At 43.6% G+C, this 15000-nt stretch overlaps 1 protein-coding gene across 1 annotated transcript in view; it reads right to left on the minus strand.

Moving 5' to 3' along the window:
- Positions 1 to 2445: 2445 nt before the first annotated feature.
- sv2ba (synaptic vesicle glycoprotein 2Ba) overlaps positions 2446 to 15000 on the minus strand; it is a 23091-nt gene continuing 10536 nt past the window's right edge. Inside the window, exons 5-13 of the mRNA XM_063189442.1 lie at positions 14972 to 15000; positions 14566 to 14655; positions 11211 to 11324; positions 10160 to 10248; positions 9254 to 9418; positions 8925 to 9058; positions 8111 to 8311; positions 7584 to 7743; positions 2446 to 2629 (exon numbers count right to left, since the gene is read on the minus strand). The exon at positions 14972 to 15000 is cut by the window's right edge and continues 105 nt beyond it. Coding sequence (XP_063045512.1) covers positions 2446 to 2629; positions 7584 to 7743; positions 8111 to 8311; positions 8925 to 9058; positions 9254 to 9418; positions 10160 to 10248; positions 11211 to 11324; positions 14566 to 14655; positions 14972 to 15000 — 1166 coding nt within the window. The remainder of the gene's footprint in view (positions 2630 to 7583; positions 7744 to 8110; positions 8312 to 8924; positions 9059 to 9253; positions 9419 to 10159; positions 10249 to 11210; positions 11325 to 14565; positions 14656 to 14971) is intronic.

A 15000-nucleotide genomic window follows, 5' to 3' on the forward strand; every position in this document is an offset into this window, starting at 1 on the left:
TACAGTTCGAGAGCTTGCCAGAAATAATTGTGTGACACATAGTAGGACAAAGTATTAAGTAAACAGTAGTGGATATGTGATGAGAGAGAGACTGTGTGTGTGTGTGTCTGTGTGTGTGTGCGCGTGTATATCGGTCACCCAAAGACAAAGATAGAGACGCAATGGCAGAATGCCTTTAATAATAATAATTAAAAAAAATCTCCTGCCTGCTATTTTATCAGCTACGACTTACAAGGCTATTCACCAATAGACACAAGCTCTCCTGATACAGTATGTCTGTGGGATGAGTTGCTTATTCAAACAAAAAACATGTTCAATGGATTCCACACATCCACGACTGAAAGATGTTTAGAAATAAATAGATCGGAAACGAACAAAAGACAATGAGAGACGGGAAAATAAGGACGAGGGAAAGGAGAGTTGTATGATTACAGAGGAGAGAAAGAAAGACACATTTACAAAATAAAACACAACTGTCCTAGTGGTTACATGTATATGTATACCTATGAAGAAAAATAAGCTACGGCAACTGAACAAGACAAAATCAGAAACACTGGTGCACTTATATACACCCACTCACACACATACAGTGTTGCCAGATTGGGCTGTTTCCTGCCCAATTGGGCTGCTTAGGATGGCCGTGTGCGGGTAAAAATGGCATTTAGCAGAAAAACCCGCCCAATTTTTGCCATAGAAATCAATAGCATTGGGCGGGATTTTGTGCTTCCAGGTGGGTTTTGAGAATTTTTTGGGCTGGAAATCATCAGCCTCATCTGGCAACCCTGCTCACATACGCAACACGACACTCAACACAAAGACAAGAGCTTCTTCTTCTCTCTCTCTCTCTCTCTCTCTCTCTCTCTCTCTCTCACGCACACACACGCTCGCGCACACCTCACAGGCTTGTTATGATGGAGTTACAATGCAGTTGTTCCACAAGGAAGAAAAATAAGTAACAAGAAGCAGATGCAAAAAGCACAGTCTACTGTAGCCTACATCAAAATTATATGGGAATATGTTTTCTGTCAAATCCACTATAATGTATTAATTTGTTAGCACTCTTCTATTTTTTGATGTGGTTCATTTGACCTTGCGAATACAGAATTCACAGAAAGAGCGAAAAGCGTTAACAAACATGTCAACAAACGAACAAGTAAACTTGTTACCATGGAAACCATGGTTTGTAGTAATGATGGTGTTGGAAACACACACACACACGCACGCACAGACACACACGCACACACACACACACACTTTGTGCCTCTGAGATTCTCTCGGAGACATAGAGCACCTTTTTACACCTTTGCCAAGTGCCACATCTCACATCCGATGCTGTGAAAGTGATAGGAGAAACTATCCTGTTCATCTTCCCTCCCCTCCTCTCCAGATTCTGATAAATAGCTCTCTGATAGGCTACTTAGACTTCTACCAGAGAAGTCCCATGACCACAGAAAAAAAAAATACACACACACTCACTCACACACACACTCACTCTCACACACACACACACACACACACACACACACTCTCTCTCACACACACACACACACACACACACACACACACACACACACACACACACACACAATTTGGTGCTTTGTCATAACTAGACCTCTGCAAAAGACGTAATGTTTTTGCTGAGGTTTGTGTGTTTGTGTGTGTGCTAGTTAATTTATTCATGCTATTTGTTTGTTGGTTTTCAAGATAAATCTCCATACAAACAGACAAAGCTGGCTTGGCAGAGGTCCGTCTGCAATATATGAGTGGTCCTGTTATTATTGCTACTATTAATATTATCCCTGTGCTTGGCTCTGTGCTCACTGCAGCATTGTTGCTGTTATTATTAATTTTTTGGCGCTGTGTTGAATTATAATCATTATTTTTATTTTCATTTTATTTTATTTTTTTTGGTTTGGCGCTGTGTTGTCTTCAGTGCTGTTATATTTTTTTTGTTGTGAATGACACTGTGTCTGTCTTCACTTCAGCATGACCTGCTGTTTTCACCACAGGAAGTAATATGACATATATATTGTCTGTATTGCTGCTAGGTTCACTGTAAGATGACCTCCTGTGGTGTTTTCACAACAGGATATTATTGTAAACTTAATTACCACTGTGTACATCACAGAATAAACTCCTGTACCGTTGGTACTGTGGTCACAACAGGATGTTAATAAATGTAACACAGGATGTTATTGTAATTGTAATAGCATTATTATCACTGCCAGATGATCTCATGTGTCTTCCATGGTGTTTTCACGGCAGGATGTTTCGGTAATCGTTATTGCCGCTATGTTCACTACAGAATGTTTTTTTTTGGTGCTGTGTTCACGACAGGTTGTTATTTTAGTAGCAGTGTTGCTACGGTGAACTCATGTGTCGTTGGTGGTGTTGTCTTCACAACAGGACGGTATTGTGATGGCAGTAACTGCTGCTGTTTTATGTTCACTGCAAGATGAACTCCTTTGTTTCCGGGATCTTCTGCGAGAGGAGTCCTCCGCAGACGAGCGCGGCGAGGGAGAGGATGATGGGGATGAAGCGGGTGATGTAGACGAACTTCCCGAAGATGAAGCTGCTGATGATGGCCGCGAACTTGCTCAGGCCGTTCAGAATGCCAAACGCCGTACACCTGCGGGAGACACACAAAACGCACGCGCGCACGTGCGCACACACATGCACACCACGCGCACACACGCACGCACGCATGCACACACACACAGACAAGATACATACACACATGCATATAGACACGGACACAAAGCACATATTAGCATGCACATACATACACATAAACACATGCAGGCATGCACACATTTACATATGTGATTAACATGCAGATACAAACACACACAAATATTATGTGCATACATGCATGCACACGCAGGCACACAAACATAGAGTATATATGAAAAACGTATGCATGCCTGCAATATATACATACAGTATAAACACATGCTCTTAAAGGGACACTGTGTGAGATTTGTAGTTGTTTATTTCCAGAATTCATGCTACCCATTCACTAATGTTACCCTTTTCATGAATACTTACCACCACCATCAAAATTCTAAGTATTTATTATGACTGAGAAAAAAAGCACTTTTCCTACATGAAAAGGGGGATCCTCTCCATGGTCCGCCATTTTGAATTTCCAGAAATAGCCATTTTAAGCTACAAAGATGACTGTACTTGGGCCATACTAAAAATATTTGCTTATTACTTAGTAAACTTTCATGTAAAGACCAAATTTGGCAATTGGCAGCCCAGTTTCAATGAGCAGCATGGTTGCAGTACCTTTTTGACCATTTCCTGCACAGTGTCCCTTTAAAGCAGGGGTCCCCAAACTTTTTTCTCTGGGGGCCACATTATCATTCCTGACTGTGATCAGGGGCCGGGATCAATCATGTGGGCTGTATACTAGGTCACTGCCTGTTATAGCCATAATTTTTAGCACCGCAATCGCCATTACACGCTGAACAAGGGCTCTGCCCAAAACGTTCGTAGGCGAATAAGCAGAGAAAACTCTGAAGAGTGCTGTCCTTCGCTTCCTTCACTCAAAATTTCTAGAACAAAAAAGATCATTACAAGTGATTGAAAAAAAACATGTGAAGTACTCACATTTTGCAAATTTGAAATACCACAGGTATTCCTTTTTAATTCGCAATACCCATGTAAAAATAGCAAGGAAAGGTTAGAAAAATATAGTGATTGACAGTTTAGGAGTGATCCAATAGAAATTGTAGGCCTGTTTATATTGCAGATATTGATATGACAAACTATATCAAGACAAGAAACTTCTGGTGATTCACACTATCAAGACAAGAAACTTCTGGTGATTCACACTAAGTTAGTGAAAAATAAATATTTTATCTTTTTTTCTGTGAGGATAGCTTCTTTGGGCCAGTTCAAATGGTGAGATGCAGAGAGTTGGAGGGCCGGTCAAAGGGGCCTGGCGGGCCGCATCCGGCCCCCAGGCCTTAGTTTGGGGACCCCTGCTTTAATCTACAGTTATTATTATGCTGAGAGTGTGGCAATCTAAAATTGTACACACACACACAGACACACGTACACACACACACACACACACACACACACACACACACACACACACACACACACACACACACACACACACACACACACACGAATCCAAGATAGTTGTTGCACATAACAGAGTCTGATGGATGGCTAAAACATATTAGAAACTAGCAGACCTCCACCAAAAGAAGCTGTTTGATAGAGCATTTGACTATGTTACACCCAATGGTACTACCCTAAGTCTTTCTGCCTTGTTTTTGTGTAGTCAGAAACTGGAATGTCAAAATTTGTCCATTCCCGCAATGGTGAAGAATCTTTAAAAAAAAAAATCCTGGATCTGGATCATGATCTGGATCACCACCAAGATATATTCACTTGTTCTTTTGGTCATTTCCGACAACTCCAAAACATTCCATCAAAATCTGTGCATAACTGTTTGTGTTATCCTGCTGACAGACAGACAAGCAGACAGACAGACAGACAATCGAACGCGACCAAAAACATAACCTCCTTGGCGGAGGTAATTATGCTCAAAGTAATGTATTTTTTAATGTATTTCTAGACATACATACACGCATAGGAGGAATTTTAGATCATAATATGATGAAAAAACTCATCAGCACAAAGCATTTGGGAACACTGATTGAATAAGACAAAGTTTCTTCTACACTCTGCTGTTCCTATATGGTTATTATGGGTTGCCAATTATGCTTTTATCATGCCTCAAGGCCTGTGTTCAAAAATCACTCATCTCGAATTATCAGTGAACTTTAATCTCTTTTTACGTAAATCACAGGCAATATAGGCTCTGTTTGAACTCCTATCTGACGTTGGCTGATGTTTAGCTCTTGTGCTAATATTGCCTTGCTGTCTGCATTATGTGTGAATGTAATTATTTTATTCCCACAACACTCCCACACTGTGTTTACTTTCTTTGCTTATAATTGGACTAGACGACAAGGAAGACTAATCTTCACTGATCCTCACTTTAAAAAAAAAAAAAGTTTTCTTTAGTCTTTCATGCTTTTTGTCTTTTTTTTTGGTCTTAGTAAGTCTCATTGGAGAACATGTGTACACTGTAAAAAATAACTGTTAATTTAGGGCAATTCTGCAACAGCATTCTACTGCTTTTCGAAAAAACAGACAACTACTGTGAAAATATTACTTTGAGTCACGTATTGAGCATAAACAGTAAGTACTGCACAATAGCAGCATTGGCCGTTGTGGAAGCAACCAAGTTATTTTAGGTAGCACCATTGAAACCCTATCATCCTCCACTTGTCCGTGATCGCCATCAAGCTGCAATACCACCTGAAGAACTCAAGTCATTCTCACTGGTTAAAGATTCTCTGATACTATCAAGCATGAAACAATTTCTAAGGAAACTACAATACTTTAAAAGTGCTTGATGCAGCACAGTATGAGTAGCACATGCATTTTGGTAGTGATGAAAGTGTGAATGGCTGAAACATTTTAAGAACTTGGAACACTTTTGCAACAAGCAGCCCCATCTAAACCAATCTGCTAATCAGTCACTGGCCTCACCTGAGTACTAAGGGCTGTTATGCCATTATTCAATTACGGCCTTCACCTGCCAAATGCCTAATGACTCTGGTCACATGGTACTCTTGCACCTGTATATAAACCTGGACTATCAACCCTTCAGTTGCTTGCCTGCCTGCTGGCTGGCCTGCATGGCACAGCACACCACTTGCTTGCCTACAAGCTTGCTTACAGGCTTGCGTACTTTCCCCTTTGTGAAAGCTTGCTTTGTGGCACTTGCTGTGTGTGGCATCATTTATGGCATTGTTGCATATAATGTGCTTGCTGCAAATTAGGCATTGCTTTGAGAGCTAGCTTGTAGTGCTACTTGTTTACTGTGCTACTTTGTGCAAATTCAGTTTTTACAGACTGACCAATGCTATGTTCATCATTGGCTCATCAAGAGCTGATACATTAAAAAGCACCCCTCACACACTTCCATTGCCATTGTAACATAGCACTGCGTAGGCCTACACTGAAATTGTATTCATGCCCCACACATTCAAAGGACCACCGCAAACCAGCATCTCAATATAGCATAGTGGCGGCATGGTATCATGCTCAAGTCACTTCAGTCATGGTGACCGATGGGACGGTGGGGCGGTAACATGGCCAGGGTATGGAGAATGATGGGTGAGAGGGAAGTTGCCATGCAACTATGACCCAGTAATTGCCTGCTATCTCACAGTACATCTTCAACTTTTTAACTGTAGTGTACCGTTATTTTACCTATACTACTGTATAAATATTGTAGAGCACTTTTAGTTTAGCAATACTAATACTGTGGATGTTCTGTAGAGTACTGTTATTTTAACAGTTCAATTGCTGTTGAAAAAACGTTATATACTGTGATACATTTAACAGCACTGAGCAGTATTTGATGTTTGGTGTGAAATAACAGTAGAATTACAGGTAAATATAATTGCCAGTAACTGCCGTTATTTTGCAGGGGAAATCTCTTACAGTGTAGAGTAAAAAGAAAAAGAAAAACAATACATCTGTCTCCACTTTCTCTCTCTCTCTCTCTCTCTCTCTCTCTCTCTCTCTCTCTCTCTCTCTCTCCTTCAGTAATGACTCAATGTCTCATCTCATCTCATATTGTGTGCGTGTGTATGCATGCACATGTGCGTATGCGCACGTGTATATGTGTGTGGACAGGCGTGGCTCAGTGGTTAGAGCACTGTGGGTTGGCAACCCAAGGGTTCCCGGTTCAATGCCCGACCGGACCACGGCTGAAGTGCCCTTGAGCAAGGCACCCTACCCCCACACTGCTCCCTGGGCGCAGCTCAGCAGGCAGCCCACTGCTACGGACTAGTGTGTGTACTTCAATGTGATTCACCAGTCCAAATGGGATAACGTGCAGAGAAAGAATTTCCCCTAGGTGACCAAAATTGGCTTGTGTGTGTGTGTGTGTGTGTGTGTGTGACATGTGACATAGCAGCTTGCCGCGGTGTAGCGTCTGAAAGTGTAGTATTTGTGTGTGCGACGCGTGTACCTCTTGGCGGAGGGGGGTGTGTGTGTGTGTCTGACATAGCAGCTATCCGCCACGGTGTAGCGTCTGAAAGTGTAGTATTTGTGCGTGTGTGTATGCACGGAGTGTACCTCTTGTGTGTGTGTGTGTGTGTGTGTGTGTGTGCATGTGTGTGCACGGCGTGTGCGTGTACCTCTTGGCGGAGGGGTGTGTGTGTGTGTGTGTGTGTGTGTGTGTGTGTGTGTGTGTGTGTGTGCACGGCGTGTGCGTGTACCTCTTGGCGGAGGGGTGTGTATGTGTGTGTGTGCGCGGCGTGTGCGTGTACCTCTTGGCGGAGGGGTGTGTGTGTGTGTGTGTGTGTATGCGTGTGCGTGTACCTCTTGGCGGAGGGGTGTGTATGTGTGTGTGTGCGCGGCGTGTGCGTGTACCTCTTGGCGGAGGGGTGTGTGTGTGTGTGTGTGTGTGTATGCGTGTGCGTGTACCTCTTGGCGGAGGGGTGTGTGTGTGCATGTGTGTGCACGGCGTGTGCGTGTACCTCTTGGCGGAGGGGTACAGCTCCACCGTGATGACCTCCAGGCTGTTCCAGGCGGCCACGCAGAGCGTGTAGAAGAGGCACTGGAAGAAGATGAGCGAGGCCTGGTTCAGGGCCACGAAGAGGAACACACAACAGCCCGCCGACGCTAACATGGAGCCACCTATGGAAGAAGAAGAGGAGACACACACACACACACACACACACACACACACACACACACACACACACACACACACACACACACACACACACACACACACACACGCGCACACACGCACACACACACACACACACACACACACACACACACACACACACTTGCCTTAGTTCTATCCAACACACCTGCTCAAGGATATTACAAGTCTGCAAGGAGTGCAGTGCGTGTGTGTGTGTGTGTGTGTGTGTGTGCGTGCGTGCGTGCGTGTGTGTGTGTGTGTGTGTGTGTTTCCGTGCGTGGTGTGTGTGTGTCCATATTTCACCACTGCATAATTAGCATTTGAATAGCAGGTAGCGTGTGCAGGGCTCACCTATAACTTTTATCCTGCCGAATCGGTCCATGAAGAGCGCGGAGACGATGTTGCCTGGCAACACGGAGAGGCTGCCCAGGAAGCTGACCATGTAGATGAGGATGTCGTTCTCCTCCTCAAAGTTCAGATGGCAGCCCTTCTTAGGGTGGAGGAACGTGTTGTTCTCCATGCGGCAGTCGATAAACTTCTCCTTCCACAAGTCTATCATGCACACCGCAGGACGGAAGAGAGGACAATGAGCATCAAACCTCTGCTAACCCCTTAGCGCAGAGCCTCTGTTACTATTTTATTGTCACAAAAATGGTAATGACCCAGTCTTAATCATTTACACAAGACTCTGTCCATTGTCATAGCAATGTTGTTATGATGTAGTTCAGGGGTTCGCAAACTTCACCATGACAAGCCCCCCTCCATATACCAGTATATTCCAGCCAAGGCCCTCCATATACCAGTATATTCTAGCCAAGGTCCCCCATATACCAGTATATTCTAGCCAAGGTCCCCCATATACCAGTACATTCCAGCCAAGCCCCCCCCCCCCCCCCCTCCCCCCCTACCCCCCCCTGATTTCTGATTTCTCGTGTCATGTATCCAGCATAATCGGGTTATGATCAGGTTGTTGACATTCTAGAAGGATAAGTAGTCAATCACAAGCCTTAAATTCTAGCTTCGTGTCACACACTTTAGTGAAACACAGGCAACTGACGGACTGCATATAAACAGCAATAAACCGTGTACTCCAATAACCTGTTTATTTCAATAACCCAGTTATTGTGGCCATATAAACGGGCTCAGTCAGGAAATCAGAACTCACCCGTGTTGTAGAAAACAGTGTTCTTGATTGTGCAGTTCTCGAAGAAAGTTTCAGTGGATCTGACGTCCTCAAAGTAGCAGTTCTCAAACAGAGAGTCCTCAAACTTCACCCCCTTCAGCTCAATATTGGAGAACCTACAGATACATCACCATATTGAAGAAATATCGTAGTTTAACATTGGAAAGGCCTTCTGGAAAACATTCCATTGACCACATAGTAGGTATGCCGATATACAGAGGTGTGTACTGTATGTGCGGTAACAAGAACATAATGTCATGATCACAGACACACTCACAGACACAACACACAACACCGATGATGTATCCCACCTGTCGTGGATGTATTCTCCCTCCTTGTGAAGCTGGTTGGCCAGGGTGAAGTTGAAGTGGAAGCGCTCGACCTTCTCCCGGTGGAAGACCTTAGTCTTGGACTCGTACTCCTCAAACTGCATCATCTTCACCATGTCAGGAAACCAAACCGACAGGCCAGAGTAGCTGCGAGAGTAAACACAATTTAATGTTAGCATTGATAACGCAATTAGCATCATTTGCATATAAGCTAAAACTATTACAATATATTACATTACATTACACTTTTATCCAAAGTGACTTACATGTGTTTACAGGGTATTGGTTATTAGCTAAGCAACAAGCTAACATGTCAGACCAGAATTGTTAGAAGTAGAAACATTGAATCATATATTTAGCATTATTAGCAGAATTAGCATTGTTAACACAACTGCACACAATTACTAGTTATCTTAGCTGCGTATAACAATAAAGAATAGAACTAAGTAATTACAATGAAAAGAAATAGTTAGCAAAGTGAACATACAAACACTAAGGTGACCATCTGTCCAGATTTCATCATTCAAGTTCCCGTTTTTGATGCCCCGAGATTCCATCACATTATCTAACTTCCCATACTCAATTTGCGCTTCTGGCTTGTGATTCAATGACACCCCACCCTGGAGAGATTAATCAAGTTTCCCCGCTGTCAGGCTAGGCAGAGCCAGTTTTTGGGGGACTGTTTTCCATCCAACAACCCGCTTGCAAATGAGAAAATGACCTTTGAAAAGTGATTTTGGGTGATATTGAGTTTGACTCACATCAGTAAACCACAAGGGGAGGGGGTTGGGAAGTTAGTAGACTTAATGAACAGGTCATAAAACCTGGAACTTAAATGACGAAATCCAGACAGATGGGCACGGTAATACACACAGTCGGTGTGTTTACCTGAAAGACAGGGTGAACCAAATGATGGCTAGGAAGAGGCCAGTTAGCCGTAGCTCAGGAGACGTCAAAGACATCATGTTCTTCATCACCTGATACACACACACACAAACACACACACACACGCACGCACGCACGCACGCACACACACACACACACACACACACACACACACACACACACACACACACACACACACACACACACAGAAAAACAAGACATGATCATGTATGGTTTAACTGACAGACACCGAAGTAAAGGATTTGGTCGTTAGTTTATGGAAAGCCATATGACCTTTTCACTGTGGCTCAATGTCAACATAGAATGCATAGTGTCATTTACCTAGGGATCAATTAACCCATTTTGTCCTAAGCCCTTTTTGGGAAAGGGTGCCCTCTACCTATTAAATCCTAAATATTTCAGCCTCCGAAGCACACACAAACGGGACGGTGGTAGCTCAGGTGGTAGAGGAGCCGTTCGGCAACCCAAAGGTTGCAGGTTCGATCCCCGCTCGGCCTGACTCCATCGTTGTGTCCTTGAGCAAGATACTTAACCCCAAGTTGCTCCTGGTGGAAGGGTGGTACCCTGCGTGGCCACCGGTGTGTGAATGTGAGTGTGAATGGGTGAATGTGAGGCATACAATGTAAAGCGCTTTGAGTGCTCGAAGGAGTGGAAAGGCGCTATATAAATGCAGTCCATTCCATTTACATGAAATACCCTCCCCTTGCATTGTAATGTGTTCATTTAGCTCTAACATACCAACATAGGTAATAAAACAGCTAAAATCTCAAAATCCTGACATTTAAAACCCATATATGTGTCTCCAGGACACAGTGGGTTAAGTATTTGTAATCTAGCTCAAATACCTTTCCGGGTAGAGACAAGGCGGCAGTTCAAGTAAATATGTTCAGTAATATGCATAACACACACACACACACACACACACACACACACACACACACACACACACACACACACACACACACACACACACACACACACACACAAACATACACAAACACACACACACACACACACACACACACAAACACACCTGCTTGACGAGTGTCATCTGTCGGACGGTGAACCTCTGGAAGGCGGTGCCGGTCTCACTCTGGATCTCGATGAACTCGTCGTCCTGCGTCTGGGGAGTCTTGATTTGCGACACCTGGAGACAGGGATAAGTCAAGATACGTGCATAAGATACCTGCATTTCAGGTTTCAGGATAGGTGAGGGGGCGTTACATTTCTCTCACTATTTGAGATTCAAGATTCAAGATTAGTTTATTATGTCTTATTATAGGTTTGAAGCCTATAAAGAGTAACATTTTTTGTGTTTGTTTGTGTCCTCAAAAAGATAAAAAAGAAAAAAAAAAAGAGAGGGGGGGATGGAAAAAGTGCAAAGAAAGTGCCTTGTTGTCTTCAGCATGAATTCAGTAATCTAACTGCTTGGTGGAAGAAACTACTGTTCTGTTTCTTACTGTACTGTTTCTTACTGTCTGGTAGTGTGAGATTTCAGGCTTCTGTACCGTTTCCCAGATGGTAATATAGACAACAGTTCATAGTTGGGGTGACTAGGATCAGCCAAGATTTTTTTTTGCCTTCCTGATGCTCCTTCCCTCAAATAGCTCCAGTATGGAGGGTAACTCACAGCTGCATATGTTCTGAGCTGTACGCACAACCCTCTGAAGAGCTCTCCTGTTGGCTTGAGAGCAGTTCCCATACCATGCAATAATGTATCTATTTGTATCTATTATATTCTAATTACAGCTCGTCTGGCGACTCTTGATCGGTTATGCCTGGAGACAGGTGAGGGGTCATTAGGTGAGACAGCTATTGATATTCAGTCTAGGCAAAGTATCAGGTCGCTGGTCTCAGTCAAGCCTACTGGCCGCTAAGCTTACAGGCAAAAGCTCCGACATCTACAGTAGCATACAGCTGACGGCTGCCTTGCTCATCACTCATTCAAAATATCACACTGTAGAGACTGCATATTATGTTTGAGTCCAGTTGGTGCCATGGTACTACTATTCTACAATATACTGTACACCAGTGCTTCCCAAATTTGTTTGTCCTGCGTACCCCCTTAGAAACTTTTTCACATGATGAGTACCCCCTCGCCCTCATGCTCTATATCTGATCATCTATCCCAATGTGACTACACTTGATCTTTTTGTTATTACTACATTTTTCCACGTACCCCTAATGGTACAAGTACCCCTGGTTGGGAAACACTGCTGTACACTACTGTAAATACTATTTTTTTTATTGGTCCTTACAGTGAATACTGTCTCTGGCTCTTCCTTGATGTTGTGCTAGTACTATACTACTATATAGACTTCCGTACGTACAGTAAATAATATTAATATTGTTGGTATGGTGAAGACTTTCTCTGGCTCTCCCTTCAGTTGGCGTCATGCCTCTACTACTAATACTGTACACTATTGTATATTATTATTGGTCCTTACAGTGGTGCTGTGCCACTATACAGTATACACTCTATACTAGTAAATCATGTTATTAAAATATAAAATACTAGCATTTAGGGATGCACGATGTATCGGCCAGATGTATCGGTATCAGCCGATTTTTGACATTTCTCAAGACATCGGACATCGGTCCGATGGGTAAAACTGGGCCGATGTTAACACCGATGTTTTTTTTTTATATGTTACGGTTCTAAAAGATTGGACTTCACGGTGATTTTCATTGTTTGTCTTCTAGTTTGTCTCTATTTTTGTATCTAATTTTATCATTGTTATCTCTTTAAAAAAAAAAAACATCGGTATCGGTTAATATCGGTTATCGGCCAAAACCGCAATATCAATATCGGATATCGGATATCGGAATCGGCCTAAAATTTTCACATCCTGCATCCCTACTAGCATTATTGGTCCTTACAGTGAAGACTCGTTCTGGCTCTCCCTTGACCCTCCAGTTGATGCTAGTACTAGTCGTGCTAGTACTAGTATACTATAAACTACAGTAAATACTATTATTATTGAGGGCCCTGTGGCACAGCACGCTAAGCCGCCCAAATTTGGGCTTGCATGCCCAATGGAGACCTAGGTTCGAGTCCAGCAGGGGTCATATCCCAACCCTTGCCCATCTCTCTCTCTCCCACTCACTTTCTGTCATAATCGCCGCCTCCCTATCAATAAAGGCACAAAAGCCCATACAAAACTAGGTAACACTTTATTTTAGGGATACATCTATTAGCACTATTACATGCAATGTACCTGTGTAAGTAACTTGTAAGGCATGTACAAAGCAAAATCAAACATTTGTTAGGCGTGTATTTGCAATAAGGGATTTATTACCAATTTAACCTTAGTAAGGACCTAGTAGGCCTTAGTGTTTGCTACATGCCTTACAAGTTACTTATGCATGCATTAACATTTTATGTATTAGTGCTTGATGTGTCCCTAAAATGAAGTGTTACCAAAAACGATAATTGTTATTGTTCCGTACGGTGAAAACTCGTTCTGGCTCCCCCTTGTGCCTCCAGTTGATGCTAGTACTAGTCGTGCTAGTATATTATACTTTATTATATGGTTGTGACGTCATCTGTCGAATGCTCCATTCATTTCAACGGGGCTCCCCAACGTTCGGACGTCTGTTATTTTTCGATAACGGACGGGTTGGTCTATAACAGACCGCTGTCAATGGCAACAAGACTTTTCACTGCTAAAGCGACTTTTCAACAAGACTCTAATCAGCTGCTGTGATAGACAGCGTTGTCCTGGCTACCGCTGTTAATGGCAACAAGACGTTCACTGCTAAAGCCACTGGCTTGTATACAAGTCAGTGGCTAAAGCGAATGTTTCATATCACTCCGCAGGGGGTCCGGTCTTTTGTCACTCTAATCAGCTGCTGTGATAGACAACACCTGCTGTCCTGGCTACCTAGCTGTTGCGTGTTCCACAACGACACTGTTTTGTTTTGCGCAGCAACAATCTTAACATTAAATAGGTCTAAAGAAATGTCCCCGCCATGTGTGAATCATTTAAGTATATCCATATAATAAGCGGGTTAACTTTCGGCGAGTCGGTCGCTTTGTGGAATAGCAGCACTTCAGAGAGAACAAGACCCCTCCGCTCCGCGTCGGGGTCTAAAGATTCTCTCTGTCGTGCTGCTATTCCACGGTAGCGACCTTCTCGCCGAACGTTAACCCTTACATAAACTACAGTAAATACTATTATTATTGAGGGCCCTGTGGCACAGCACGCTAAGCCGCCCAAATTTGGGTTTGCATGCCCAATGGGGACCTAGGTTCGAGTCCAGCATGGGTCATATCCCAACCCTTGCCCATCTCTCTCTCTCCTACTCACTTTCTGTCATAATCTCCGACTCCCTATCAATAAAGGCACAAAAGCCCATAAAAAAACTATATTGTTATTGTGACGTACAGTGAATACTCGTTCCGGCTCCCCCTTGTGCCTCCAGTTGGTATCGTGCATGTTCCTCAGGATCATCCAGGCCTCGTCATGACGCGCCACCTGCAGCACAGGACATAGCACATGTTAACATCACACACACACACACACACACACACACACCACTCACACACACACACACACACACACACACACACACACACACACACACGTCACACACACACACACACACACACACACACACACACACACACACATATGCACGCACGCACACGCACACCACTCACACACACACACACACACACACTCTCTCTCTCTCTCTCTCACACACACACACACACACACACACACACACGGACTCAGACCTACGTATACACACACACGCGCGGCACACGCACACACACACTGGGTGCCTTACCTCCAGGAGGTATCGTGGGCTCTCGGGCA

Source organism: Engraulis encrasicolus, chromosome 23 (assembly GCF_034702125.1).
Source record: "Engraulis encrasicolus isolate BLACKSEA-1 chromosome 23, IST_EnEncr_1.0, whole genome shotgun sequence".
NCBI classification, from domain to species: Eukaryota; Metazoa; Chordata; class Actinopteri; order Clupeiformes; family Engraulidae; genus Engraulis; species Engraulis encrasicolus.